The sequence below is a fragment of the Pleurodeles waltl genome, chromosome 5 (genome assembly GCF_031143425.1).
Source record: "Pleurodeles waltl isolate 20211129_DDA chromosome 5, aPleWal1.hap1.20221129, whole genome shotgun sequence".
Classification (NCBI taxonomy): domain Eukaryota; kingdom Metazoa; phylum Chordata; class Amphibia; order Caudata; family Salamandridae; genus Pleurodeles; species Pleurodeles waltl.
In genome coordinates this window covers 201642201-201669172 of record NC_090444.1, presented here as the reverse complement: position 1 = coordinate 201669172, position 26972 = coordinate 201642201, and the positions used below count along the sequence as shown (strand labels likewise).

The 26972-nt window shown below is 42.8% G+C and overlaps 1 protein-coding gene across 2 annotated transcripts in view; it reads right to left on the bottom strand.

The window, feature by feature from the left end:
* Positions 1 to 26972, bottom strand: part of LOC138295533 (spermatogenesis-associated protein 7 homolog) — a 1079396-nt gene that overhangs the window by 897962 nt on the left and 154462 nt on the right. For both annotated transcript variants that reach the window (XM_069233895.1, XM_069233896.1), the window contains exon 2: positions 14641 to 14715. In XM_069233895.1, coding sequence (XP_069089996.1) covers positions 14641 to 14715 — 75 coding nt within the window. The remainder of the gene's footprint in view (positions 1 to 14640; positions 14716 to 26972) is intronic.

The window sequence follows — 26972 nt, the reverse complement described above, 5'->3', positions numbered from 1 at the left end:
ATACTGTAAAACACAAAATTGGCCAATTGAATCAATTTAAACTGACTCATTCGCCCAATGCATGATGCATTGCACCTGTCGCATCATCCTGGTGACCTGCAGCCACACCACACATCAAACATGAAGCATTGTGCATTGACATGCGTTGTGTGTAAATCACGCAGTGCCTAACTTTTCATGGCTGCATCAGAAAAAAGGACACATTTGGAAAAAATGTGATACATCCACCCAGGAAATGATGCAATTGCTCTGCCATGCAGCTAACCAGGAAGTCTGAAATTACTTTGACTTTCCCTTGTAGTCTTTTTTGTCTGTGATGGTTGTTTAAATATGTCTGTTAGTTGCCTGAGAGTTTCATACTGTTTCTTGGTCTTGTTGGTGTCTGTGCTGTCCCTGTTGTGTCGAAAAAGTGTAAGTTTGGTCTTGTTATTCTATTTTGTATTGTTTCATATAGTGTATTGTCAGGAGTTTGTTTAAATAGGGGGTTCATAGTTTTAGGGGGTATGGGGTACTTGTAAGTGTAGGTAGTTTGTTAGGATGCTCTTTATTGATAGTGACATGTCGGGACGGGAAGGTCCTGTAATCTCCCTGAGGAGGAGTTTGGGGGTCTCCTGTGGCTGATTGTCCACTTCCTTCCAAATATGATAGCCACAGGGGATAGGGTAAGCCAGGGGTACCCTGTAGTGAGAGGAAGGAGCAGTGGTCAAAGGTGCAGTCCCATCTGAACCGTGTCTATAGAGTAGACCGGACCTTTGGTTAACAGGTTACCCCCTGTTCAAGCAAGGACCCTCAATCTAGTCAGGGTAAAAGAGAATAACCCTCAGCTAACCCCTGATCACCCCCTTGGTAGCTTGGCAGAGCAGTAGGCTTAACTTCAGAGTGTAAGGTGTAAAGTATTTGTATCAACACACACAGTAACTTAATGAAAACACTAGAAAATGACACAACATCAGTTTAGAAAAATAGGAAATATTTATCTAAACAAAACAAGACCAAAACAGCAAAAATCCACAATACACAAGTTAAGTTATCAATTAAAAATCAAAAAGAGTCTTTAAGTAGTTTTAAACACACACTAACGCTGTCAGTGTGAAAAAGTACCTTGGGTGCGTCAAAAATAACCCCGCAATGGCGAGTGCGTGTCAAAAAGGGCTTGCGAGGCGTTGATTCCACTCACGAGGGGGACCGTGCGTCGTTTCTCCTTTTGCCGGGTCGGGCCTGTCGTTTCTTCTCTCTGCAGGAGAGCGATGCGTCAATCTGGTCAGCACTCTCGGGTCCGGGCAGGCCTTGCGTTGTTTTTCCACGCACAGCGGTACTTGAGTCGGAAATCCAGCCGCACGATAATCCAAAAACCCCGCAGTGCGGGTTGTGATCTCCCATCCTCTGTCAGCGATGCTGCGCGTCGTTTCTCCTGCTCTGTGCATCGATTCTTCGGTCGCGTTTCCTGCGAGCATCGTTTCTCAGCTGCGGAGCCGGCAGCGCGTCGTTTCTTCAGCCGCAGGTCGGAATTGCGGCGATCTTTTCCCCGCACGGCGTTCTGTGCGTGGATTTCCTTGTCTTTAAGCTGCCAGCTTCTCCTTTCAGGGTCCCAGGAACTTGATGGGCACCACAGGGCAGAGTAGGAGTCTCTCCAGAGTCTCTTGTGCTGGCAGAGAGAAGTCCTTGCTGTCCCTGAAACTTCAAACAATAGGAGGCAAGCTCTAAATCAAGCCCTTGGAGATTTATTCTCAAGATGGGAGGCACACAAAATCCAGTCTTTGCCCTCTTACTCTGGCAGAAGCAGCAACTGCAGGATAGCTCCACAAAGCACAGTCACAGGCAGGGCAGCTCGTCTTCCTCAGCTCTCCAGGCAGAGGTTCCTCTTGTTTCCAGAAGGGTTTCTCTTGTTTCCAGAAGTGTTTCTAAAGTCTGTGGTTTTGGGTGCCCTTCTTATACCCAATTTCTCCTTTGAAGTAGGCCTGCTTCAAAGTAAAGTCTCTTTTGAATGTGAAATCCAGCCTTGCCCAGGTCAGGCCCCAGACACTCACCAGGGGGTTGGAGACTGCATTGTGTGAGGGCAGGCACAGCCCTTTCAGGTGTGAGTGACCACTCCTCCCCCACCTCCTAGCACAGATGGCTCATCAGGATATGCAGGCTACACCCCAGCTCCCTTTGTGTCACTGTCTAGTGTGAGGTGCAACCAGCCCAACTGTCAAACTGACCCAGAGAAGTCATGTTTGAACAAACAGGCAGAGTCACAGAAATGGTATAAGCAAGAAAATGCCCACTTTCTAAAAGTGGCATGTTCAAACATACAATCTCAAAATCCACTTTACTAAAAGATTTTTAAATTGTGAGCTCAGAAACCCCAAACTCCACATGTCCCTCCACTACCAAAGGGAATCTACCCTTTAATCAGATTTAAAGGTAGCCCCCATGTTAACCTATGAGAGGGACAGGCCTTGCAACAGTGAAAAACGAATTTAGCAATATTTCACTGTCAGGACATATAAAACACATTACTATGGCCCTCATTCTGACCTTGGCGGTCGGCGGAGAGGCGGCGGTGGGACCGCGAACAGACCGGCGGTCAAAAAAATGGCATTCTGACCGCGGCGGTCACCGCCGCGATCGACCGCCACTTCCCCACTCCGACCGCCACGGCGGTCATGACCGACGGGCTGGAGTCTGCGCACTCCGGCCCGGCGGTCGACCCAAGACCGCCAACGGTATCATGACCCTGCTTACCGCCGCGGTTTCTGGCGGGCGGGAACCGCCATGCGAACCATGGCGGTAGGCACTATCGGGGCCAGGGAATTCCTTCCCTGGCACTGATAGGGGTCTCCCCCACCCCCCACTGCCCCCCCGAGTCCTCCCCCCACACCCTCCACCCCCCTGCCACCCCCCAGAGGTGGTACGAACCTCCTCCCCACCCCCACCCCGACATGCACATACACGCATCCCGACATGCACACACCCCCAACATGCACATATACACACCCCCTACACATACACATACACAACGGGGACACATACCCGCACACATACATGCCGACATGCGCACCCGCCGAACTACACACATTGCCCATAGGCACAGCAGCACCCCCCGCCCGCATGCACGCACTCACACACCCCCTCTACACACTCACATGCACACCCCCATGCACGCACACATCACACAACACCCCCCCACCCCCTCCCCTCACGGACGATCAACTTACCTTGTGCGTTGGTCCTCCGGGAGGCGACAGGAGCCATGGGGAGGTGACCGCCAACAGAAGACCGCCAACAGAAGACCGCCACACAGAAATGTGGGTCGTAATTCTGTGGGCGGTGTTCTGCTGGCGTGGCGGTGGAGGTTGACCAGTCTCCACTTTCCCGCCGACCGCCAGTGTGGCTGCTGGCGGTTTTCCGGCGGAACGCTCCCAGCAGTCGGAATGCACACAGCGGCATACCGCCGCGGTCGCCGGTCTTCACCGCGGCGGTAACTCGGCGGTCTTGCGAAAAGACCGCCAAGGTCAGAATGAGGGCCTATATGTCCTACCTTAACCACACAGTGCACCCTGCCCTTGGGGCTACCTAGGGCCTACCTTAGGGGGTGTCTGACATGTAAGAAAAGGGAAGGTTTAGGCCTGGCAAGTGGGTACACTTGCCAAGTCGAATTCACAGTTAAAACTGCACACACAGACACAGCAGTGGCAGGTCTGAGACATTATTACAGAGCTACTTATGTGGGTGGCACAACCAGTGCTGCAGGCCCACTAGTAGCATTTGATTTACAGGCCCTGGCACCTCTAGTGCACTTTACTAGGGACTTACTAGTAAACCAAATATGCCAATCATGGATAAGCTAGGTACATATACATTTTGTAAAGGAGCACTTGCACTTTAGCACTGGTTAGCAGTTGTAAAGTGCCCAGAGTAAAAAAAAACAGTAAAATCAGAGACCAGCACACATCAACCAACCTGGGGAACAGAGGCAAAAATTTAAGGGAGACCACGCCAAGGATGAAAAGTCTAACACATGCATTGTGTGTAAATCACACAGTGCCTAACTTTTCATGGATGAGTCAGAAAAAAGGACACATTTGGAAAAAATGTGACACATCCACCCAGGAAATGATGCAATTGCTCTGCCTTGCTGTTAACCAGGAAGTCTGAAATTAATTTGTCTTTCCCTTATAGTCTTTCTGTCTGTGCTGGTTGTTTTGTTGTGTCTGTTAGTTGCCTCAGAGTTTCGTACTGTTTCTTGGTCTTGTTGGTGTCTGTGCTGTCCCTGTTGTGTCAAAAAAGTGTAAGTTTTGTCTTGTTATTCTATTTTGTATCGTTTCATGTAGTGTATTATCAGGAGTTTGTTTAATTAGGGAGTTTATAATTTTAGGGGGTAAGGGGTACTTGTAAGTGTAGGTAGTTTGTTAGGCTGTTCTTTATTGATAGTGACATGTCGGGACGGGAAGGTCTTGTAATCTCCCTGAGGAGGAGTTTGGTGGTCTCCTGTGGCTGATTGTCCACTTCCTTCCAAATATGATAGCCACAGGGGATAGGGTAAGCCAGGGGTACCCTACAGTGAGAGGAAGGACCAGTGGTCAAAGGTGCAGCCCCATCTGAACCGTGTCTATAGAGTAAACAGGACCATCCATCAGATTATACAATGATGGGATGATGTCATCAGCTGGGAGGCTGATCTTATTGAACATCTGGGCATGCAAGTTGGTGGGCCTGTTGGTAAGTACATATATGCCATGAGCTCGTAGATGTGTCGTCTTGATAAAAATCTATCATAGATGTTATGACTTGAGTGCCAGATATATTTTGGGGCTAGTATGCCATGCTACAGGCTGCCTGTTAGGCAAAAACTATGCCACAGAGCAGTGGTCACTGTGGCCTAGCACTGGCACAAACAGACCATTCAGTGCAGGGTAAGCCTTAAGGAGCTTGGGGACCCACCTGGCACTGTGTGTGGATCATTGTCACCTGGCGTCCCAGGTTATTACTGATTCCAAACTGTGTTGCCCACCCTTCATGTATGCTGCAGGGGAGCACACTCACATACCATCACGTCACATGTTGGACAGGTTGTTTGTTGCACCCCTGACAATTTGTCATACATGTCAGCTAGAAAACTTGTAATATTCCTTAATGAGACTGTACATGACCATAATGGACAATGTTCATTTTCTGTGCAGTAGTGACATGTAATGATTGAAGTGAAGTCAAAAAACAAGCATGGCTAATGTCTTATGTGTGCAGCATAGTAAAAGCCATGTATTCCAATGAGAAAGTGCCCTGAAAATAGTTAGCTTTCTGAGTGTGATCTGTCCATTCACTTGGTTCACACAGCCATCAAAGGCATGCACCTTTGGACCATATAGCAATGAGTGATGTTTTTGAGCTGGGTATGTACTCTGTGCAGCTGAGACATTATTTCCCATGTATTACCTTTAAATACTGCAACATGGAATATCTATGGTCAATTTCAACTTTGCAATATGCTACATGTCTAATGTGCTGATTTTAAGAGACATCTGTGACATAAATGTAATGTGCCTCATTTGTACACAGTGTACATGTCCTAAATGCAGAGAGCATTGTTTTATGTTTTTGTGTTGTAGGTAAGCCTAACCCATACACAGTGGCTGAGAGGGAAAGATTCCATGACCCCAATGCCACCAGTGAGTGTCATCTAAATTGTTTCTGTGCTCTGTAAGGACTGTGTGCGGTTGTCCATGGCAAACATGTACTTGCATACACGTCTTAGACCACATGTATTCTGATATGTGTGAACTGTCTATCTGCATCATGGGTACCAGACCATCAGTCATACTGCAGCATATCAGTGAAATGTGAGAGGGGAATGCAAAGGATGAATATACAACTTGCCTTTATTTTTGGATGGTGTTTGATCGAAAGACTATTTGAACCTGCCTTTGGATGGGGTCAACTACAATCTGTCTGTCTGTTGTATGTTGCTAGTGTAGTTGTACACATAAAAATATATGGTCTTTTTCTCGATCAAGGACACACAGAATGTGAGGATTCCTACCTCAGTGCAGACAGATTTAGTCTGACTAGATATTGCACATGCCACTAGTCCACCAAGGGTAATGCAGTTAAAGGCCTGACTCTTGTCCTTTTGTGCCCAATGACCTATAAGCAACAATTGACCACACAATTCTTGTATTTTTGGAAGTGAAAGGACAATGTGTACAAGAAGAAATGCATGTCTTCTTTGTGTGGTCAGAATACAGACCATTACACAATCCAACTACTGATGGCGTTACCCATACTGGGCCATCCTAAAATATGCCATCCTTGGTGAACTCTAGGACAAGACATGCAAGGTACAGCACAGGATACTCACTCATCACATGGCTGTGGGTTGAGGTTATATGCATCAAGACTGCAATCCAAACTGACTTCTGGGGCAGACACTAGGGAATGTATAGGGACACATATTTTGCTTGCTTTTTAATACTTGGAGCCTGTTATATGGTTCCATGTTTTTACATGTGTCAAGATTGTAGATGTGTCAATCAGTCCAGCATGAAGGGGGGATATTTAGCCCCCCTCCATCTAAGTCTCAACGCTATTGCATGCTGCTTGAATCACCCCAGAGAGTAGCTTGTGTGAGCATGTGTGCCATTCCTTGTGCACACAACATCACATTTACAAAGCAGTCTCAGTAATGCTAGGTATACCAGTAAATTTGGGCATACACTTCTATTTTATGTACCTACAATCTTGAAACATGAGTAAATTTCCATCATTACATTTGGAGAAGTGTATATTTCAAAAGAGTCCTTGTAATTTTTACCATCCCAAGTGTAAAGGTATGGTCATAACATTACCCATGTGATGTTTTTGTTGACTAAAGACTAATGTTGAATCAAATAGGTACGGCACAGCTTAGTCTGATACATATTTCCAACCTCTCCAACAGACACCATGACACCGTACCAGGCCAGGGCCAATGGGAACAGGCTGGACCATTACTGCCACCTCAGGCATGTTGCGCAGGCATACCGGAGGATGAGCCACAGATATGTGGATGAAAGCGTCGCCAGCGCCTGGGACGCAGAATCACAGGCTCACCTAGGAGCAGCCATGGCAGGACCCAGCCATGCAGCCAATGTTCCCCATGGTGGGGGGAATGGATCAGTTCCCAACACGTCTACTGGCCCAATACCCATTGCTACACAGCCACAATCACCAACTCCAGGGCAGCCATCTGCCTTTGAGCAGCAGGCCCTGAATGACATGGCTTAACTAAAGAGACATGTAGGTAGAATGGAGCAGCAATTAGACATAATCATACAGAGCATGAACAGTTCACAGCAGGTGTTGGACCAGATGGCTGCCCACATTTGAGACACTCTTCATTTCATTTATGTCCTTTTTACTCTTTGTGCAGTAGCATAGTTTAGTTAAGATATTAACATTGGGATAGTTTAGTGTTACTGATGTTTTAGATTTTATAGTTTTTATCTTGTTAGGTGGGGATATGGGTGGGTGATGTTTATTATATATTTTATAAAATAAAAAACACAAACAAATAAAAAAATACAAAAAGTATATATTTGTTTAGATTTAAATGTATAGTTTGTTTGTGTATAGGTGTAGTTTATGTTGTTGATGTGTGAAAATATGTCTTAAAGGGGGTGCAGGTTTGATGTGTAACACGTCTAGTGTGGTATAAGTGTTGCATTAAATAGGTTAAGTGTAGGTATATTAAGCTAATTGTAAGATATGTTAGTGTAGGTTAGATAACTTAGGTTAATTTAGGATTATTTAACTTGGGATAGGTAAGTTGTTAGAGTAGTTAGGCTTTGATTAAAAAGGTTGGAATTAGATATAAATGAATTTTTTCCTACTTTAACAACTGCTTTGTGATTAACTTCATAGGGGTTGACATGTATTGTTAGGTGGTGTTAGACATATGCTCTGGGGTTTCCATGCAGTGTTTGTTTACATGTGTGACTAGGTGGAATACCTACGGAACCAATCCTGTGAGGTTTGCAATGGATTCATGTAAGAGATCCTCACACACGATTGGATAATGTAAGTGGTACTCGAGCTGTGAATGTACACACAGGCCAAAACAGGTATTTCCTTGCTGTTGCAGTGTATGTATGAGTCATGCTGCATGTATTAGATGGTGGATCCTGTCAAACAATTTTCAATATTCTGGGTGGTTTTGGCTCACACACTGATGCCAGGCACTTACACACTTGTTGCATCATTTCCTTGTCACAGCAGTGTTGTTTGCTGGCTAGTACCCATGGATGTGCTCCCCACCGCTGGTGTAACTTCATTCACCATCATCAGTGACTCAATGCTACTTGCTGCACTTCATGCTTGTGACCTTGATTGCTAGTCTAGATAACACATAAGGTTCTCCAAAAATATTTCACTCGGCCTGTGTAGCTTAGTCCGAGGCTCTATGACACATGTTCCTTTGGGTAGTAGTTACTGTGTTTGGGTTACAACATCCACCATGGTGTACTTAGTCCAATCACCAACAGACATATAACACACAGGCTAAGGTCAGTGCATTTATTTACATGTGCATAAATATGTAGGCTCAGGGGCACAGTTCTTTCTGCAACAACCCCAACATTGTTTTTGAGCTATAGGATGTCCAGACAGAGTCCATGGGTGATACATGGTTGAGGAGAGGAGTACCTAATGAGGAGAAGATTCAAATTCCATTAGAGAAGGGAGGCTACATTGACAATCCACAAATGGATTAGATGAACAGGTGGGCAATGACAACCTAGACAGTGCCAGATGGCAAGTTTGATGGCACGTTACTCAACACAGGTCCGATAGGAAACTGGCCAGGTGGCACAGACAAATGTTACTAAGAAGTTCTCCACCTGAAAGTGGGGAATTCCACTTCTTCCCCCTCTGTGTGTTGTGCCTCCCCTGAGGGTGGTGGTGTTTGTCCATGGGGCATCTGAGACACACATCAGGGGATAAGAAGTGGCTCCCCTGTCCCCAGCAGCATCTGCCTGTGCCATCAAGGAAGGCAGCACAGTGCTGAGAAGGGCCTACAGACCTGCCAGCACAGCAACAATGTCACGGTGGAAGGTACCCATAGTTGTGATATAGAAGTCTTGTTTCCACTCCATGGACTGTAGGATGTTATATATGGCCCTGCCTGGGTGACACCGCACTGGTGTCACACCGGCAGGGCTGCTGTTGTTGCCCCTGCCTCATGGCACCAGCGATGTCAGTCAGGGACTGTTTCAATCTCTGGATCGCAGTGTAGGTGCCTCTAATTGCAACCGAGGTGTCCTTATTGGGACTGAGGTATCTATGGACTCACGGTAGGGTGCCCGCAATGGTCTCTATCCTCGAAAACACCTCATCTGACATCTACTGATTGGCTCCCACTGCTTAGTTTTGAAATGCAACCTGTGGGTCCTCGGAGTCCAGAGCTGGCCTGGGACTTGCTGATGGGGTGGGTTGGGTTGTAGGTGGTTCCTCTGAAGACCAAGTGATGCTGTCAGCCCCTCCCACTCCCAGAGAAGGTGAGACAATGGACTCCAGGATTTGCTGGAAGGTGTCATCATCCCTGGGGGGCAGGATGACATTGGCAGGAGGTTGGTCTTCCTGGATAGGCAGTTGGTCAGGAGGAATAGGTTCTCCCTCTGTAATAAAATGGATACATGTCAGTGTTGTTCAGTGCTAAATCTTGATAGTAGTTATCTGGCTGACATATAGTATTTGTAGTCATTCACTTTCGAACCCAACAATGATGTGTGGTACCTATGTGACTTACATGTATTGAGGGGAAGCGGCAGTTTATTTGCCTTTCAGGTAACAGGTTCTGTAGATTGTTCACATGCCACTGTTTGGCAAGTCTGTTCGTTTGTGTCATAACACACATTACAACACAGTATCACAGCTTGATGGCCTGCCCTGGCAGTGCAGATAGGTTGAGTTAAAGTACACATCTAGCTTGGTGATTGGCACTTCTTTTAATGATGGCTATGTCTAACATTCTTTCATGTATTCACAGCACTACTGTGCATATTACACAAACATTGTTCAAGCTCAGAAAAGCTCCTGTCATTCCTGTGGCCGCTACTCAGGCCGCAGATCCTATAAAACAGTACACAGTATTTGCTGATGAATTCAATGTGATCCTGCTGTCAGCTTTACACACACTACCTCATAGCAGTCTGCCTTGTGGTGTTGTCTGGCATGTATGTTGTGCATTAATCTTGCCAAAGTGCATAATGGTCATGCAGCCACACTACACAGCTAGCAACCTGCTACACTGCAGCACCATGTTGGTGCTATCTTTTCTAAAAAGTGCCCACTGTATATGAACTCTGAGGGGATATACACAGTGATACTGGGTAGCTAGCTAGCACTGACACTCACCCCATTTAATTGTTGTTAGAGTTGCATATCCGCTGAGTATCACACATTGTTAGACTCATCCCCACTCACTTGAGCATGTACATGATTCCTTTGGTAACCCTCATTTGGGCTCAGTGACTCCACTTACTGTAACACACAAATGGAAGCCTGATCACACATTGATTGACATGTTACACCAAAGTATATAATTATACGCACCACTACCAATTGCCAGACATGGATGCATGTTTTTGTGAGCTATGTATCTGGCTGGACCCACACATGCTATGACATGTGCCTACCCTGGTTTGGCACACACCTTACCCATACTTTTCAGCCTCAAAATAATCACAGAAAATTATATAGTTATGGCACCTAGCTCATCATGTCACTTCTGATTTCACTGTTTGTCAGCCTCCTGCTTCGACATGTGTATCGTAGTCTGAGTTTTCTTCTTCCATCCCCTTCCTGTCACGTGCTACATCATCCTCCTATCACACACCACATGTTGAATGTAGTACACCTATGCCCTATTCTATGCCATCCCTTCCCAGTAGCAATAGGTGTGTGACAATGTCGAACATAACGTTGCATGTATATAGCTCTGGCTACCTTGTAGTACACATGACACTTCTTAGCTCCTTGCTGTGCAATGTGCCCCCATTGAAACACAGTGACAGATCAATGTCCTCAGCCACACTTACATTTAAGAGCACCACCAGTGGACATGTCTCACACATCATCTACTGTTTTACAAAACACGCAGCTCAATTTTTTTTATGCATCACTTGCTTCACCTCCCGAGATACATCATGTACCAGGATTGATGGAGTTGGCTACCACGGCAGGCTACACCTGTGTGCTTACACCCCACACAACATGGCATTTGTGTGAAATGTAGTTTAATACTGATGACTAAGGGACATATTTACAATCTGCATGCACCACCACTGCAACACTTTAGAGACACACCAATGGCAGACATTGCAGACCCAAATTTATGAGGCCACACGAAGGCCATTTGCCTCATAGATAATGAGTGAGGAAAGGCATTGTAAAATGGCTGCGCTACCTCAGTCTGCATCAGGGGGTCATTCAATGTGCGTTGTGGTGTGTTTTCCAACACAACACCCATAGCTTTGGACTCATTTCCAGATTTCATATACAGGAAAAACTGATATGCATACAAACACATTTGCCTACACAGGGCAGGCTTAACACAGAAAATTAAGTTTATTTCTACTCATTTTTGCCTCTTTCCATGTGTGCTGCATTTTGCTGCACAGATGGGAAGAGGTAAGTGCTCCATGCATTGTTATTGTGCAGGTAGGTATGCCTTCCCAGCATGTTGCAAGTGTGCCAGCCTTGATGCTAGGCAGACATTAGGGTGACAGCGCAGGGGAGGAACGGGAGTGCTCAGTTTTGTTGAACATACACAGCATTTGTGCATGTTATGTGTGGTGCAGGGCAGCGCTGCATGGTCCCTTGCTGTGGTGCTCTGAGCTTCTATAATTGTACTTGTGCCCCTCTGGACGTGGCTCTGCACATGGTCCTATGTGGTGGTACTTTACATGCCCAACACCTGACTCTCCTCTCAGGTGAGGAATGATCTTATGACACACATTTTATTTCATAGCTTTGCAGACATGATTTGGCTGCATGGCCCCACGGAAAACCCACTCATGTAATGATGCACAGGTGCATGCATTATCCAAGTCTGGTGGTGATGCTTCCTGTGTCCTGCCATGTTGTGGTGTTACAGTCCAGGGAGCATATTTACTAAGAATTGGCATAGGACAGCGCTGCAAACCTTTATGCTGTGATACCCTACACCAATTTGAAAGGGCAGAAATGCACTGTATTTGCAAGATAGGGTGCATTTCTGTCCCTTCCCCCTGTGCTGGTGCACAAATTGCTGCCTAGCACCAATGCAGGCACAATTGGTGTAAGTGTGTCTGCATTGTTGGCAGGATTTCTTTGTGCAGGAAGGGACACCTTCCCGCACAATTACAATCAAGAGAGATATTTTCCTTTGTGAGATGCATGCAGCACACATAGTAAGAGTAAACAGCAAGACGAAATTAAGATATTCCTCATTGTTGCACCTGTCTTGGGGAGGCTTACAGTTTTGACACACTCCCAGATCTACAGATTCTTGTAAATCTGGGAATGAATCAAAACCCATGGGTGTTGTGTGTGCACACCCACCGCAACAACCATGATATGCCTCCTTGATGCAGTGGGAGGCAACGCAGTGACTTGCAATGCGCGGCCTTGCACCGTATCTACAAGACCATGTAAAGCCACGAGAAAGTGGCTTTGCGTGGCCCTGTAGATATGGGTCTTCACTATGCACAGCAGATGTCTCACAAAAAGTGATGCATCCGGCAGCGTGAGCTCAGTGTAAATATTCCCCCAGATCTTTTGCTTGGTATTGTGGGACTTATAGTCCTGGACAATGATATCATACATTGCAAAAAGATGCCAAGGACCCAACGGTGAAGCTGAACTGGTGCAGCACATCACACATGGACTGGACACACATGACGGCTTTGGACTGGGCTGTATGACATATGTGTGATTCTCTGAAGTGACATTTCTTAAATGTGTGACTGGACATGTGGCCATTTCCATCCCTTTCCCTTACACACAGCACAGCGAAGCCTAGAAAGGTAGCATGATGCACTACAGAAACTTAAATATTTGATGCAATTGTCCCTTGTTGTCACTTACCCTGTGTGCTTTTTCGGTACTCATGGGCTGCACTGTCGTGTCCTTCCACTCCTGCCACCAACTAGTCTGGGATGACTGATGCCACCTGCTCCTCCAAGGCCATTAGCTCCCTCTGGACCTCAGATCCTCCTCCTTCTCCAGTGTGCATAGCTGTCTTCAAGTTGCTGGACAGTTTCTCTAGCGTCCTGCAATTGTAGTTGTGCCAGCGCTTCTTGCAATCTGTCACAGTCGTCTTGGCCTACACTGTTGATTCTATCCACTATGGAGTTCCATATGGGCTGTTTCTTCCCTACTGGCAATTTAGAGGTGACAAAGAGTTGATGTTCATGCTTTCTCGCCTCTGTTAGTAGTATTTGGTTCTCCTCACTGAAATGTATCTTCCTCTTCTACTTCCCCTGGGGTTCTGCCTGGACATCCTGGCTGGGTCTAAGGTTGTTGGGGTTGTTAACCTGGCTGCTGCTGCCTGCTCCATTTTTTCTTTTGTTGCAATGGGGAAAAGTTTTTTTTGCAAAGCCTCACTTTTAAATGGAATTTCTGGTGCATTCTATACTCAAAAGTGATGTAAGGCCAATTTGCGTTACTTTACGAGCTGCAAATCAGCCCGCATCACTTTTGCAGCAGAGGTGTCAGATTTTTCTTACGGCATGTCACCCATGGACACGGCATTTTTTTTACGCAGCCCGGAACCTTATGCCATGGTGAACCGTGTAGTAAATACTACACATCCATGGCGTAGGATTCCGTCGCACTGGAGAGCAAGTTATTTTGCCACAAAGCAGTGATGCGTCACTTCTTGTAAATATGGCCCCAAGTTCTAAAGAAAAAAAGAGTAGGTTTTTTAATGTGCACTTAAAATGTCATACAATTTCATGAGTTTCTAAATTCATTTTTTGGACTATCTTCAAAACAGAGTGAAATTGCCGATTTGCATTTTCCCTCCTCTTTCAAATTTTAGTGTTCCGGCCAAGGTTCCAAGATCCATGGTTCATGCGTGATGTGTTACTGTAGCTCAGGTTTTTTATTATGGGACTTATATTCTTACCTACTTCATTATAAAACAAATTCGAGAATTTTAAGGTAAAAACATGAACTGGAGCAGCACATCATGCATGTACCTTGGAAATTTGGCAGCTATGAATGAGGATGGAAGCACAGCAAAGCTTTTATCACAATGTCACTAGTTAATAACTGCTTTCTTTTAAACATTAGTGACAGCAATAGGTTCATTTCAGTGAAAGAGTTCATGTCTCAGATAATGGGGCGTCCTGAATTTCACATGTCTACCATATTGACACTACTGATATTTTGACAGCAGTTGGAAAAAGACTTTGAAATCTCTCTCAGACATAAATTAGCATCATTATTTTAGTATGCCCGAAATCAACATTATGCACACTAATTACAATGGTAAAAGAAAACATTTTATTGGGAAGCTTAACAATATTTAATGATGTACTTTAAAAAACACATGCTGATCTTTGTACATAAATTAAAAAGGTCACAATAGCGGTTAAAACAACAATTGTAACTATTTACAGAGGGTTGATAGACACTTACGACTACTTTTCATGCTCATGTGACCCTTAAATGGTCCCATCATCGAATACTTGGGTATCATAGCTGACTGTGTACCTTAAAAAATAGAAAATACATTTTAGATCGTGTTCGGCTCAGAAGGGAATGCAACAATCACTCTAACAATTAGAGATTGGAAGCAGAGGCTGATCACAGGTCATTCTTCAAATTATTCTACAAGTTTGGTAAAGTAATATGTCTTTGTATGCTAATGACTTAGATATTAGATGAATAACTAAAATTGAAGTGTCTGAAATTTCTGTGCTCTCAGAAAATTATAGGTACATAATGTTCCTCAAATATATTCAATTTAGTGAAAAAGCAAATCTCTGAAAAAAACATCCCCCAGCATGGTGCTCATCATTTCGATATTATGTCTGGATTTTCCTTAACAACAGAAATCGAAACAGAACTGGTGCCCAATACAGAACAGATAGGCATTCCAAGAAGAGCTCCATTTACTCATCAATTATGGGAAATAGAAGCAGGCCCAGCGGCGGTCGCTGCATAACACAAGGCGAGGGGAGGGGAGGATGGAGACAAGGTGAAAATATAAAACACTTACCCTGCCTCTATCCCTGCCACCTCCTGCTGCCTCAAGCTCCTCTTCTCCGGGTATCCCAGCATTAACTGCTGGAACACTAGCACAGGCTCTCCAGCAATCGTGGTGCTGCGTTCATGCAAAACTTAGCATGAAGGCAGCATCAGAATTGGTCTGAGCGGCAGTGACTGCCACTCAGACACAGCCCTGGGGTCTGTGCAGTTCCTACAGCCCAGCTGTTAAAGACAGTCGGGCTGGAAAAACCTAATTGTGCATCTGTGTTTGGCCGGCCTCAGACAGCCAGTCAAACACACATGTGCACATAGGTGCACTCTCCCTATCTCCCCCTCCCACTTCCTGTGGCTTAGCCCCACCCTTCCCTTCATACGCTGCTGGCTGACCCAGAAGCAGAGAAATAAAACAACAGTAAACTATTGTTTTATTTTTCTGCTTCTGGCTCAGCCAGTGGGGAGACACTAAGGAGCCACCCCTGAGCAGGAGTCCTCTTTATTCGGAGGTCCTTTCACATCGAATTCTGGAAACAGAATTAGGACTCAGATTCCTTTCAAACACAAGTATCTCAGTATTTCAGTTTTCCACCATATAGGAAAATACATGATTAAGAAAGTTGATTTCAGATTCTTGTGGAAACATACTTTGTTCATCTCATCATGTATAAACGTATCTTACTGATCTCACCCTTTTTAAAACCTATGGTTTACTTGCCACCAGCTGTATTGTAACGGGATTATCTGAAAAAATGCATTTCTGAACTTAAAAAATAGGCACTGCTCCTTATGTTCTATCTTTTTACAGGGGACTAGTTTGTCCGATATATTTTGAATCATGTATTTATTGTATATGTATTTATATCTTCATTTCAAAATGCTGATATTACATGATTGATCCTGACGAAAGGCTACAAAATTAGAAAATGCATTGAGCTTCCTGTTACCACTAAGGAAAAAAACTGTAAATTATTTAACTAAATAAAATATATCATAGATATACTTATATTTAATGTGAAAGCCAAAGGTTAAAGATAAGTTATAGTTTGGAAAGTTGTATTTAATCTTTCTATACAAACCCAACTTAAAATATATAAACTATAAACGTATAGTTATAACTTATTTATACATATTATGGAAACAAACCGTTTTAAACAAACAAAATCACAGAAAATCACAAGTTATGGTTATCTCAAGTAGCAGCTCATGCCTTAAATTCACTCCCTATCACTTTTCCTTGGTATAATTTTTTGGGGTGTCCCGGTGCCCACCCAGTACATCATATGTTTAATTTTAGTTGAGGACTGTAGGGGAATCCCCAGGGCCCTTGTGTTGCAGGTATCTCCCCAGCAGGCATCTATCGCACGTGCATTTTTTTTTATTAAGTGGGTGTCCCGGTTCCCACCACGGGCAGCAACACCACCATTTTTATTCGTGGGTACGGGGAGCCCTAGGGACTCCACAGCCCCAGCCAGCTCTCCCGGTGGGAGCAAGCCATTTAAAAAAAAATTGTAGATCGATGCCCACCCAGGGCACCCACAATGCAGGCTAGTTTCATCCCCCAGTGGCCCACAATGTGCTTCCCAGCCAGCAACATACTGGGTGCCATTCCTGTGCTCCCATTCAGGCAGGAGCAGCAGGAAACGTCTTTTCCCTGCCCAGGAGAGTGCAGGGAGGGTGGCATGGGACCACAGTGTCCTGGAAGTGACGTGGGAATGTTATTTGTGGAAGAAAAACTATAAAAATGGGGTTTAAGGCAGAAAACCTACTACAAATTGACTTTTTGAACAAGATCTTTCTGCAAAAATCCTATACCAAAGATGTGACTGAAAGAAAAAAAAAAACATTTCAACATTTCATGACATTGAGAAATGGGGAGTTCCAGGCAGTTTAACAAGTTACTTATAATTTGTCACACCTCCAACTATCAAACAAGTAAGTAATACTTTTTCAATAAGGATCATCATGCACTCTAGAATTGTTAATATAAAAATTGGCAAAGAATCCTCCTGAGTATCTAGGCCCTGGAATGGGTTGCCACCTGGTCTGACAATTTATGCCACAGTCCTACTCATGACTAACGCTACATTGCCACCCCTGGATTGCGGTCTGTCTGTACCCCAGCCTCTCTGCTACATCCATTCATTCTAGGTACCTCCTGTACCCCACTTATGATGCAGCTAACGCCTGAGGGGCTATAGCCACTGCTAAGGCTAATGTTTTACGAATATGATCCCACGTACAAAAACCCTGATGCTATTTAAAATGTTCCACCAGCACCCCACATCAAGGAACAGGTACGTACTTTCAATACTTCTATACGTTGATCTATAGCCACCTCATTGAAAGAAAAGGGGGACAACAGACGCAAGATATACTGTGTACTTGCTCCATTATCGAGGACTCCTGTCTTCCTGTTTGGAATGTTCTTACTTGATTTCAGGAGACCTGCCAAGCACAACCTTATGAATATAATGACCCATGCTTTGCCTGATGCAATTTCATAAACAAACATAGGCTAAACCCCCTTGGAGCTGACAATGCAGCCACCTATTAACATTCAGGAAATAATGGGCACTAAGTTGTACACCAATACAGGAAATGCTAATATATGTTCTCCAGTGAAACGCTCACGCTATCATTTCATGCTGTGACTTTGTAAGCGAATGTGTGAAGCCCTTAGGGAGTCAAGAGTACATAACACTGCGATATCCGATTTATTCTAAATGAACACAGAAAACAACATTACTTTTCTTTTTTAATATCCTGCAATTAAATGCCTAATGCTGCATACGAATTCCGTGGATATGAATAATTTACTATGCATGTGTCCTTGCATCTAGAAGATTAGAGTAGTGAAGGAGTTCAGATGTGGCTACAAGTGTTAGGAGGCTGTTGCCATCGAAGCTGCTCCCCAGAGCACTCAAGCTTTTCAATATTTTATTAGTTTCTATGTCACAGTCTGGTTTTGGAATTGCATGTTCGCTTCAGAAATAATAAAAAAAAAGGCAGATGCCACACTATCAGCAATGGAAATTGCCATCTTCCAAAAATATGAAAAACAAAGAAACCCAAAACATAGTAATAGTATTTCGATATTATGTGTTTAATTGAGTTAACATTTCATAACTTAATAACAACACATTTGCTGAACATAATGAACTATTTGAAAAGATGCATAATGGTAGAACGCACCAAGTGCCAAAAGAAGAAAGTACGGGGATTACACATGGCCACCAACATCAACGCGAAGGACGATATAATTTAAACACTCATTCCCTCAATCGCCTTTTTCTTCGTTTTTGATGTCTTTTATTTAGTGTTCTGCATTTCTTACACAGACCCCATGTATAATCTGAGGCACAGAAAGTGAAAACGACTGAAGCCAGATCCAAATGCAAAATGAAGGCCCATGATTAAGCACGGCTACTGCCCATCATTGAAGTTGCAGACTGACCGGTGGGAATTCTCGATGGGCTGGTCTCACTGTCTCTGCCTGTCACAGTTGGTGGATGGGCAGGGTATCATTGACTTGGGTGCTTACCTGTGCAAACACAACAATGATGTTAGTCACTGCCAGCTCTTAAACGTGAATCAGCATTGTACAGCGGACAGTGAAACAGCACGGTGATCTAAAATTAGTACATCCTTTTATTGGTCTAATCCCAAACGATGAATCTGCTGGAGAGTGGGGCCCCGGAAAATTCCCCATTTCCGGTTCTGGGTTCAACAACCACCAGTGCTTGGGGTGGGTGAAACACCATCCTCACCCTCTGAGTTTGACTGAATCTTTGGATTGGTGACTGAGATAGTAGTCAGAACCATACAATTCCAAGTCATAAGAACCATAAACAATATTAAACACCATGAAAAATTCAACACCAAATCAAAACTGAATCAAGTTTTAAAGCTTTATTATAATCTCAAAATCAATGTCACGTTAATGGTGCTCAAAACGAATGAAAATCATAGGCTGACCAAAACTCCTGAAAAGATTTAACCTACTGTTAAACATTCCAAAAGAATGATACAGATTAGAAGCAGTACAATATGAGCATGATTATTAACATTCAAAGCAGATGATGGTGACATCAGTAAATCATCATTATACAGTTTTAACAATTAACTTCAGGGCTGGGACATTCCTAACACTAATCAAAATTTGGAGTGGGCTAACACTTGAGGACAACATTTTTTAAAAAAGAAAGCTAAAATAATTTGGAAAATCATCTAACTAAGATAACTCACTATAAAAATATGCTGGTGTAAGTGATTATGCTAAAAGGAAACATTAAACCACATTTAGTTATACCTCTCCGCATGGGACAGCACAGAGGATGGTTACACAGGAACAGTCAACTTTTTTCGGAGTCAGTTGATAGCAGCATCAGGATGGTGTAGAACACGAGCTGCACATAGGACAAATCAGCAGTTCAGAATTTATTTGGCCTTACTAGTACTGAACGACTTAATAGAATAGGGCAGTTAAAACTATGATGAGGAAACTCATCAGGAAAACAAGAGCAAAGGGAGTGTGAGAGCAAACTAAACAACACAGAACTGACTCTAAAGAGATCTCAAGACGGACTGACTTTAAGAAGGTTCAGAGGGAAACTGACTTTTATTCCAAAGTTCCTCACTAATAAAAATACGCACAATTCATTAATTGGCTCTTCAGATGGGCACATACTGGGTGTCAGTTTCAGCATCCAATCACAGTAGATGGCACCACTAAGTTTGCAACTTTCAGAAATCTTCTCAGCAATAGTCCGATGTTTCTACTATGATTGCATGCAATTTGTCTAAAATATTACATTTTCCAATAATAATTCTCAGCAATAGTCCATTGTTTCTACTATGATTGCATGCAATTCGGGTAAGATATTACATTTTCTAATAATTTGCAAGCTACAGTTCCTTTCACACAATCCACAATAAACTAAGCTAATCTTTCACATGAGCTTCATGAATTTCCTGTGCGATTCAGAAGTTACAACAAATATTTTTACATTAACTAAATTTGAAACATGCTTTTCTCTATCCAATCTCAAGAAAAGGACACTGGGCACAGCCTCAAATGGAGGTATATAACATTGCCTCCTTTTACCCACCAAAAGCATTTCTGCCCAGTATTTAGAGGATGATTTCATATAAACCATCCGCAAAGCATACCTTACCGTTCGAGATTGCCTCCACACTACTTCAACAAGAAACTTTATGTCTTCTATTGGTCACGTGATCCATCAACAATCATTCAAGGTCAAGAGAATGAAACATCGAGGCAGAACCTGGGAAGTATTAGGCCAAACTGTGGAATCCCATCAATGCTGTCTTGGTCTCACAACCGAACTAAAAGCCTTAAAGGAAGCTCCAGAAAAGCAATCTATTCAGACATACTGAGTAAATTGATGCCACATAGACCATTGCCCCTACTAAATATACGCACACTTTCCCTGTGTGCCACAGTACACCTTTCAAAAGTTGTGTCGGGTGAAAACAGGGAAAGTGCACCCTATTATCCAGAATGCATAGCCATCAGTGAAGCCACAAGCTTGCACTGTCTTGGGGGCAGAGCATTCTAGTGAAATACAGAGTGATTGCTTCAAAGCTACTGTGTCTTTCATAGTGTGGGTGGCATGCCACCTGCACTTTGAAGAGGGGAGCAAGATCCCCTTGCAGGTCACTGCACCTGCCTGCAGGGGAATGTCTGGGGGGGCCTATGGGAGCCCTATCACCCCTTCAGAGGCGGCCTTTAGGAGCCACACTGAAGGAGCGTCAACCTTTTGTGGAGCACATTCAGTGTGCCTCCCAAAGGCATGTGTGTCTCTGCACCTACGCCAGTAATACAACGTAGGCGCAGAGGCGAAGTGATTCTCTCATTCCTCATATAAATGAGGGAACTCCCTCTGATGATATTGCTGGCACTGCATGTGCACCAGCACCATTAGTATTACAGAAGGAGATGCACAAGCGCCTGCAGCCCCTCCTGTAATTCCATTGTGCCCCGGTGCACAAAGTAGATGCACATGTCAGTTGCACCCTGGGGCACAATGTATTGCTCTGGAGTAAATTAAAGCATGCATTAAGCACTATACAAAGATCCTGAATGAATAAAAAGTATTCATGTTTGAAGGAGAACATAGTCAAGCAAGGCTAATCTCATGGAATACTGAGTGTGTGCGTGTCAAATGAACTGAGACAAATGGTGTCGTAACCCTGAATAGGTAAGTGCTGTCTTATTGTCTTTGCCAATGGTTGTCTGCATTAGCACTGGCACTCCAGGACACTATTTGTATTTTTAATTTACTGTTATAAAATGGACATTGGCCAAATTAGAACAGTAAATTAAAAATTCAAAAATTGTCACCTGTGCGTCATGATGCATGCGGATGTGCACACATCATGGATTTTTATTAAATGAGAAAAGCCATTTTAAGCAGCTGCTGGTTTTTCTCATTTGAAAAAAAATTGCAAGATGGCGATAATACGTGTGCATGTGTTGTGACAGATTGCTGGTCATTTTGGCATATTTTATTTAGCATTAATTTATTAAACATATTTTAGAAAATAAAAAATAAATTGTCAAGAAGCATTTTAAAAAAGATGCGAGAGGCCCAGTAGCACTTTACACCTGTTGGGCTTTCAGAAGAAAAATAATGTGGAAATAAAAAAATTAAATGGGGGGTGTGACAGGGAGAGAAGGGGGAGCACTCAAGAGCAAAGTAGAAGCAGGCAGATAAGGAGAGAGAGAAAGAGAGAGAGAGAGAGAGAGAGAGAGAGAGAGAGAGAGAGAGAGAGAGAGAGAGAGAGAGAGAGAGAGAGAGAAAGAAAGAAAACATAGGCCCTTGGAATAAAGACATATAATATGAAAGGAAAATAATAATTTTCCAGAAGTGGAAAGTGGGATTGGGAGCAACAAACTAGCAGGTAAAACCAAAAAGAAAGATGGATGTGAAAAGTAATGTGCAGACAGAGGAGACAGCAAGGAGATAAGAATGCTGAAAAAGAAAGAAAAAAGAAAAAAGCATTGGCAAAGCCAATGGTCTGGTGTTGCCTGCCAGCCTTTTGTCAATTCCTGTCTTGTTTTGTCATGGTTTTGGAAAATGTTATTGTTCTGGAAGCTGCCAGAGCCTGGCCAATCGAAAAAAAAGACATTGCCTAAAGGCAATCATGTCTTTTTGGTCATACAAAAATAAACATTACCATAGTACTCCCTGGCACTGATGGATACTACTTTGTGTGTGGATCTGCCGCTTGTGAAAGGGCAGCATGCCATACTTCATAGTGAATTCAGCTAATGGCTGAAGTGGGCTGACGCATTGCCCTCTAATGTGTGCTGGAATAGGCAGAAGAAAAATGTCAAGGACTCAACCACAGTCTAATGGATGAAATGTTGAAATCTGGATGAAAACTGAGATTCTAAAACCCAAATACACTCCACCTATGTTTAAATAAAAGTTTACAACTATGCTGCAAATTAAATGTGATTAAGCCTCCTTCTCTTCCTGGCCAAAGTTTATTCAGGGAGCATTGCTGAAACTGAGTCCAGGATAAATGTGTTCTGCAGAAGCTTTGGGTTTGTATATTGTATTGTACTAAAATTGTATGCACAGCAAAAATAGGATAACTTAACACATAGAAGTGAACACAGTCTGGTAGGCAGTCAAATAGCAGCATTCAGATATGTAAAGGCCACCACTCTAAACACAATTTACAACAGCAAAGGCAGGAACTGATAAAGCTGGAATGTGCCCTGTGCTCACATCAAAATCCCCCTGCGTCACATCAGGCTCCAAGTAGAAAGGTAACACTAAAGCAGCTCTAAAGTAAAAACAAAAACACTGGCACTGAAGGGAACTGCCTTGTGTGTGGATATGCTCCTTGTGAAAGAACAAAATGAAGTCACTCAAAGTGAAGTTAATCAGTGACTTAAGTGGGCTGACCCGTTGTTCCATGCTGTATGCTGTAGTGGTCGGTAGCAAAATGTGAATGACACAACAAAAGACCAATGGATGAAGAGAGGTGGTTGACGTCCCTTTAAAAAACGATATCATACATGTAAGTTTTTTTTAAATCAAAGGTCTTGGCTAAAGTCAGAACTAAAAAGTATGTCCTTGAGTCAGCAGTTGAAGGATACATACAATTCCTCTAATCGGAAGCCTCTTAACGCAGCAATGCTCCTGTAGTTGGAACAAACAAATAGGGAAGAAACACATCGATAAGGAGCAGAGAATTGAGCTAGGCAAGATAGCCGTCCAATCGTAAGCAAGGGGCTACGAGTGAATTAAAGGGGCATAACAAGTGGCTTTGCTCATGTTCATTGCTCCTGTTCTGCAGTGCAGTTATAGATGATTATTTTCAAGTTATGCTTCTCTGAGGCGCCCTAGAAGCTCACCTGAAGTTCTTGTTTAGGGGATACAGCCTTTATCACGAAGGCTATAGAACGAGAAGCCTTTACAAAGAAGGCCTTATAACGAAAATGCTTACAACAAAAGGTTTTCAGAATGAAATCTTTTACAGCGATTATGCATTTACAACGGATGGCTTTTACAACAAAGATCGTGGTACATTGCAGGTAAGTAAACAGGTTTTAAATGTATTTATGTCCATATATATATATATATATATATATATTTTTTTTTTTATTTTAAATATATGTGTGTATAATTTTGAAAATATATGTACATCTTTATATACATATATATGTATATGGTTCTATTATTTCTGGTGGTAAGGGGATTTTTAGGGTTTAGGATGGGTATAGGTTTTTCGGTGGTAATGGGATTTTTAGGGATTAGGATGGGTATAGGTTTTTGGGTGGGAAGGGAATTTTTAGGATTTAGGGTGGGTATGGTTTTTCGGTGATAAGTGAAATTTAGTTTTTTGGTTGGGTATGGGTTTTTGGGTGGTAAGGGAACTTCTATGGTTTAGGGTGGGTAAAGTTGTTTGGGTGGCAAAGGGATTTTTAAGGTTTAGGGTGGGTATAGGTTTTTGAGTGGTAAGTAGATTTTTAGGTTTTAGGGTGGTTATGGTTTTTGGGTGGTAAGGGAATTTTTAGGGTTTAGAGTGGGTGTAGATTTTTGAGTGGCAAGCACATTTTTAGGGTTGGGGTGGGTATGGGTTTGTGGGTGGTAAGGGGATTTTTAGAGTTTAGGGTGTCATGGGTTTTTGTTGGTGGTAAGGGAATTCTGGGGTGGTAAATATTTGTTTTAGGGTTCAGGGGTTATTAGTTAAAAGGTGTGTGTGTATATATATATATATATATAAATATATATATATATATATATATATATATATATATATTTCTATGAAAATGTATTTATATTGTTGATACGCACACACGTATATTATTTTATATTATATTACATATATAATGGGTTTATTTTTTCTACTTACATTTTTTGGGGCAAGGCATCTGTTGTAAAGATTATATATATATATATATATATATATATACATATAGAGAGAGAGAGAGAGAGAGAGAGAGAGAGGTTTTATGCTTGTGAAATACTTTTGTGGTAAAGGCTTTTCTTGTAAAGGCATTTTCGTTGTAAAGAATCTCACTGTAAAGGCAGTTTCGGTACAATGCTTTAAAGCCATTCATGCTAATGGCATTTGGTATTCCGTCATAAATCCTTGCTTAGGGATGACACAGCAAAGAATAGAAAAAAATATGCATCACTTAAAAGATGTGAAAAACTTCTCCAGATGAATAAAGCTTAGGTTAAGTGATGTAAAACCAACATTTTACACTAATAGCAAAGAATGCATGGGCAAGGACGCACAATAGCCCATGGATGCAGGACTACACACTGTCCTCCGGCGGTGACGGCTGCTCAGTGGTGGCAGTGGCGGTGCTGGTGTCGGGGCTGGCAGTGGTGGCGGGAGGCTCCAGCCCATCCCCTGCAGCCTTGGACGGCTGCCACCTGGGTCTGGGGCTGCTGCTGCTGGCAGTGGTGATGGTGGCGGTGCTGGTGGCGGTGCTGGCAGTGGTGGGGGGAGGCTCCAGCCCATCCCCTGCAGCCTCGGACGGCTGCCCACTGGGGCTGCTGCTGCTGGCAGTGGTGCTGGTGGCAGTGCTGGCAGTGGTGGGGGGAGGATCCAGCCCATCCCCTGCAGCCTCGGATGTCTGCCCACTGGGGCTGCTGCTGCTGGCAGTGTATTTCATTGAAAGAGCTGGTTGACAACAGAAAACCTAATAAAGGCCGCAATTTCCTATAATGTGAAGTATTGTACAGGTGCTCAGTACATTCTAAACATACCTGTTGTCCGGTATGTGTAATGGAACAAGAAAACTTGTACCAACAAAGAATCTTTTATGTCTAAGATGAGAATGGAGCACACATGAGCAAAGTTTATAAGTTATCAATTCTATTGATGGATCCTTAAATTTAGAGACTTTATGCAACCAACATAAATACAGCAAGATGTGGCATCAATGTAGCAAGTGATAATTACAGAGAAAAAAATATATATGTGTTGTTTCATTAACAAATTTTAATATACAAAATACAAATATAACACAATTTCATGAAGTAATGTACAAATAATTGTGATAAGACTAATATTATACAAGGCTAGTGTTACACCTAAACTAAACAGTGTTAACTCACACATTTCATATCTAAGTCAATGGTAAAACATTTCATCTTTTTCCTTTTCATCCAAACTAAATCACTGATCTTGAAAATCCAACCCAATTCAGTTGGCAAGATGTTTCATCGTCTGTCTTTCCATCCAAATGAGAAATTTGATCTTGAAATTCAACCAAATTCAGCCGACACGTGTTTCGTCCTCTGAAGGACTTTATCAAGGCTGACAAGACAAATGACACAATCACTTATTGCAACCCGTTTTACCACTGGTTGTTCATACATTACATAAATACCTCAATACAACAAAATCATAATGACACTACGAGTGTCATTCCACAAAATAAAAATATATAGTTATTAATTAAAATATGCCATGATGCCACAACAGTCACAAAATTGTAAGTTGAATTTAAAACAGAAAATAGCCATCCTTCTAGGTGACCCCAATCGATGTTGTTACCAGTGCCAACCAAGTATAGGACCAGAAGTGACACGACAGTTAGCCGATAGACACCATAACCTCATGCAAATCGATAGCAATCATTTTCAGAATGAGCAAAATGTGAATAGTGCCATAAGAGACCAAAATTAAAAATAGTCAATGATTATCATGCATGTGTGAACACCCAAGGTATCACACTGACATGAGAGATTTATTAGAATGTTATGTACCTTGTTATTTTTAAGATTGTTAGGTTCAATTCAAATTGGGATTTCCAAATTTCTTGCGAAACCACCACGAGTCTGAAAGACAAAACCATCAAAGTCCCATACCTAATGATTCAATTAAAAACCTATACTAATTAGTCAAGCCAATCATACACCAACCTGTGCTTATAAATCTTCAATGAAGTAAATAATTCAGTTTTTGTTAGGTATTTATTATCATGAAAGCAACCTGTATTGCCAAGAAGTAGTCAAAGGTCCAAAATGTATAGTATCTGTAACGAATCAGACAAAGATAAAAGGTGTTTCAGTCGAATTCAATTAAGGAGGTCAGTTCGATAAACTCTCCCCATATAGTTTAAAGGAACCGATTCGAGTAAAACAAAAAAATAATTAAAAGAATATAGAACCATGAAATCTATATGTCATTGTTTCCCCAACTAAATGGGTTACCTTTATCACTTGTCCATCAACGTTCCATCGTATAATCGGGCTCTCGCGTAC